This window comes from Oreochromis niloticus, linkage group LG2, assembly GCF_001858045.2.
Source record: "Oreochromis niloticus isolate F11D_XX linkage group LG2, O_niloticus_UMD_NMBU, whole genome shotgun sequence".
Classification (NCBI taxonomy): domain Eukaryota; kingdom Metazoa; phylum Chordata; class Actinopteri; order Cichliformes; family Cichlidae; genus Oreochromis; species Oreochromis niloticus.
Window position 1 is genome coordinate 15043642 of NC_031966.2, and position 4689 is coordinate 15048330.

The 4689-nt window shown below is 35.1% G+C and overlaps 1 protein-coding gene across 1 annotated transcript; it reads right to left on the reverse strand.

Annotated features, from left to right (window-relative positions):
• Positions 1–1217: 1217 nt before the first annotated feature.
• LOC109203182 (uncharacterized) lies at positions 1218–3459 on the reverse strand. Its single transcript, XM_019362368.2, has 6 exons — positions 3411–3459; positions 2924–3247; positions 2282–2626; positions 2055–2177; positions 1674–1729; positions 1218–1593 (listed from the first exon to the last, which is right to left on the reverse strand). The coding sequence occupies exons 1-6, from the start codon at positions 3451–3453 to the stop codon at positions 1471–1473; spliced, it is 1014 nt and encodes a 337-aa protein (XP_019217913.1). The 5' UTR covers positions 3454–3459; the 3' UTR covers positions 1218–1470.
• Between the last annotated feature and the right edge of the window lie 1230 nt (positions 3460–4689).

The window sequence follows — 4689 nt, forward strand, 5'->3', positions numbered from 1 at the left end:
CCAAGCATATGGCCAGACTGTCCCTCCTAACCCACTCTCCGCAATTTTTGGCATTCCTCCCGACTCGAACTTATCTGGCCCCCTCAAACAGGCCCTAGCCTTTACCACTTTACTAGCTCGGAGGCTTATTCTGCTGAAGTGGAAGCTTCCCCACCCCCCAACTCATGATCAATGGGTGAGGGATGTACTCTTTAACTTAAAGTTGGAAAAATTCTCTCTAAAAGGTTCTATTAGGGAGTTTAACAAAATCTGGAAATCATTTCTCGTCCTGGTGGATACCATCATTTTACTTCCTGAATCCGAAGTGAACTGAGTGAAGCTACATTATAAAGTGTTTTTTTTTTGTTTGTTTGTTGTCTTTGTTATTTTTTTTTTGTTTTTGTGTGTGTGTGTGTGGGGGGGGTTGTTGTTGTTGTTATTTAGGGGTTATGCTTGTTATGTATATGGGTTTTGAGATGTTTTTTTTTTGTGTGTGTATGTGTGTGTCTATATGTGTGTGTGTGAGGGCAGAGACTGGCTCTCTGCTGTGTCTTGTCTAGTATGGACCTGATAGGGGGAGAATTCGGGTTGGGGGGGTTGGAGGGTATAATGGTCATACAATTGTTCTGAAATCAAGATTGACTTTGCAGTTGCTAACTTTGTATGTCATCATTGAAATCAATAAAACAAAATGAAAAAGAAAAAAAAAAGAAAAAAAAAAAGATAAAGCGCTGCTCCTGAGGTCCCTATGCACAGTATGCAAGTTTATTTGATGGAAATTTGCCTCATTTCTATGGAGATGTAGTAGTTAATCAACTGCAATATAACATATACCAGCCTGAGAAAAAAATAGCATTATACTGATGTAATTTGCATATTAATGATTAAGAAACTGACAGCACAGCTCATTGCTAATCAGTGGTGCTAGTTTTGGTAATTGCACAAATGTACAACTTATAAGGTTGGGCAAACTTTATTTAGTGTCACTTTGACAATGCAGTTATCTTGCCTGTTAGTGGTCTCCAGACTCTCCGTGATGTTGATAAAAGCCTTGTTACACCTTCAGTTAAAATTATATTCTATAATAATTACAGAAAGTTTGGACAGTGTGCACTAAACTTTACTCACTTCACTTGGCCTCATATAGCTTTAAGCTTGTCACACTCTAATGAGGCCCACCGTAAACAAAAGCAGGAACTAAAGTTTGAATTAATAGGAACAAATATCAAACAGTTTGTTAAGCAACATACATTAATGTGGTAATTTTCACATCTTAATTAAGACCAAAATATGTAGTGCAATAACTTATTTAAGTGAAGCCTGAAACTCTACTGGAATTAATGAAACAAGAAGTATAAGCCACATAGAACTGATTGCGGTTGTAAATCCTGATTTATTTGCATCACAAAACATTATTAAAGTTATCTTCAGTGGAATAACCCACAATATGATTTTGTTCACTTTGTAAGAGGGTTGGTTAACACATTCACATCAGCGCTTAACTTGAGAATAAACACATTCTTCAGTCTTCTGTTCTTTTTTATTGCTTCCTTTTGTAGCTTTCCTTCCAGGAAAATGTATTGCTGCATAGTTCAGATCCTGCTCTCCTTCATTCTGTTTGAAATTAAAAGATCATAAAATATTGTAGCTGCTACAGAGATTCATAGTAATGAATTAACAACATAATTACTTACAATATCATCCAGTGGTTGAGTCAAGTTGTCATTTCTTCCTTGTGAAGATGTGCTGTCTATTGGTAATGATGAACAAATACACATATATTATGAAATGTAGCAGATTTTTCATTACAGTGCTCAATAATGCTCTAATAATAATTAGACCTGCTAGTTCATCAGTTTTAATTTAAAGTTTCAATAAATTTAAAATAATAAATTTCTTTGATGAGTTTTTAACATTGTGCCCTTAAAATTTAAAGTTTTTGAAAGCACAAATATCAATATGGATACTCAAACTCGACACTTGTTTAATGAAACATAAATTAATGCAGAATAAGCAGAAACTTGAGATTTGACATTTGTTCTGTTGCTACATTTCACTCAATGAATGACACTTGCCTTTAAATTTATTACATGCTAGTCTTGGTCTTCCGAAACAGGTGAAAACAATATTTACAATCACTGAAATGACCAGGCAGATTATTGCTATTACCAGCGCAATGAGATCCCAACCTGTTTCTTCTAAAAAACAAAAAAAAGTATGTCATTACTTTGTGAAGAATATAAAAAAAAGAAGAAGTCATGATGGCGTTAACATATTATGCGCATTTGTACTTTTGTATTACCTATTTGCAGTTGAGTTCCATCTCCAAATAATATCGTTCCACATGTGACAACAGCACAGTAGTAAGTCCCAGCATCAGAGGAGCTGACCTTCTTAGAGAAGCGATGAACGCAGCTCTTCTGAATGTCTGATTGCTTCTTACATTCAGTTTGGTTCTTTCCATCAACATAGATGATATTTGGATGAGAGTTTTGTCCTCTGAACCAGAGGACATTGAGATCTCCAGGACACATCTTGTTATCAGAGTCTGAGAGGACTAAACAGTTGAGAGTCACAGAATCCCCTGCACGGACTGGATCTAATACTGTTGGCCACTGACGAACAGTAACATTTCTCTGGGTGTTCCCTGTGTAATAAAAAAACTGTGTTTAAAAATGACCTCCAAACACAGTTCCTATATATACTACTGTACAAAAATTAATGATAAAGAAGTATCTCAAAGAGAAAAAATTGAAATCCATTTGCAAACACATTAAAATACCTAATATGATGTTTAAACTTGAAATTTTAAATTCATATATAATCCACAGTTATTTTCTCCACCATGTGAAAAAATTATTTTCACTAAGATTTATTACCATTACATTGTTTTAGGTGGTTGAGTATTTACAGTGAATCCAAAAGGCTGCAATCACATAATTACCTTTTAATAACAAATATGTCGCACTCCAAGTATTCACATTCCATTCCATGACTGCACAGTGATACATTCCTTCATCTTCTGGGATTGTCCTGAATATGGTCAGACTGCTGATGTTCTTATTGTCTTTTACTTCCAATCTTGAGGCATTAAACCCTTGTCCATACTGAGGTTGTGCAGTTTGTCGCAGTGTCGCAATCAGTTTTAGAGTTTCCCCTGCTCTCTGCTTGTACCAGTGAATTTTACTGCTTAAATCACCAGGAGGTAAAACACATGTCAAAGTTACAGGTTCACCAAGTTGAACTGTGGTCACTGGATCCAGCGTATCTGCAGTGAGTTTAAACAAAACACATGAAAAACTGGGAAATTTGTCTAGAATATAAATAACCGGGACACACAAAAATCCTTATTAACCGTCACATGTTTACTTTGGTTGCAGATTGTGGCAAAAATAAATAAATAGTAGGTTATAAAGTTAGATAAAACTTACGTCCATGGTGAAGTAGAAGAAATGTTACCAATAACAGCATCATCGTGACAATGCCTTTACTAGGAAACTTGTTGATATTTCAGTGACTGAGGAGGATGATGTTATCAAGGTCAACATCTGATTGGTTATCACAGTCTTTACAGTCAACATGCATTTCCTGGAATTGTCCTGCTTTGTGTGAAAAGTGTTACCTCTATTCAAATGCATTTGTTAGTCTGTTTTATGCTAATCAAGACATTTTTTTTTCTTTGTGGTTCAGTAGACTGAAACAGACTTAGATAAACTAATGAAAAACAGATGAAACTTATAAACTTTGTTTATTTAGTAGTTTCGCCTGATGCTATAAGGAGGTCAAACTATTTAACTATTCTTCTTTCCAAAAAATTGCACATTCATCATTCCCATAGGAGGAAAACTAAAATTGTAGTTATGGTAAGTGCAAATCACAAAATCAAATCACTCAACTGCTCGAACTACAAAACAATCTTTCATATATATTATGAATAAGGGAAATATCATCTTTCACATGGAAGAAAGAAAAGCCTAAAAACATGTGATGACACAAAACAGTCAGTTACCACTGCTGTACTAAGCATTATCTCTGATGGAAGTTTACTCGGGGCAGCAAAATCAAACAGTCCTTGGATATGTCAAACATGCTTTGTATTCTACACATTTCTGAGGGGCTGATTGAGATAGCAAAATGATGGTGATCAATATTCTAACTTTTCCTCTAGCACCACCGTGGGGTTAAGAAGTGTGATTATGAGAAAAATTGCTATAAATGATGTAATGAATGATGGAATTTCATCCAAAAACTGCACATTCAGATTTTGTTTTTTTAACAGGCTACACCATCTCACTTTACGAGCTGCACTAGTTTAACCTGGGGAATATACCACAAAACCTAATCAGCATACCTACTTTCTGTTGTGTGAACTCACTTACCCTAACATTGTCGATCACAATAAATGGTCAAACAATGCTGGTTGTCAACTCGCAAAGTTAATCCAGGCTTTCCCATACACATTTATACAAAAGGGGTGGTGTTGGCAGCATCTGACCAATCAAAGAGGGACATTTCACAAATTATGACTCTTCTTCCAAAGAAAATGATCCCTACAACAGAAATATTATGAAATGGCGCTTAAACATCTGTAAATATACATATGTATATATATATATATATCAGTAAAATGGAACACTGTTGTAAAAAGGACAATAGGTAATTAATCCTTAATCTCGTGGTTAATCGCGCTGATTGGTAAAATAAACATTT

Excerpts from the sequence above, each read along its gene's own strand:
- LOC109203182 (XM_019362368.2), bottom strand. The coding sequence starts at position 3,453 with ATGATGCTGTTATTGGTAACATTTCTTCTACTTCACCATGGAC. Across the intron at positions 2,627-2,923 it reads GACATATTTGTTATTAAAAG|GGAACACCCAGAGAAATGTT; the intron begins GTAATTATGTGA and ends TTTATTACACAG. Across the intron at positions 1,730-2,054 it reads AGCATGTAATAAATTTAAAG|ACAGCACATCTTCACAAGGA; the intron begins GCAAGTGTCATT and ends CATTACCAATAG.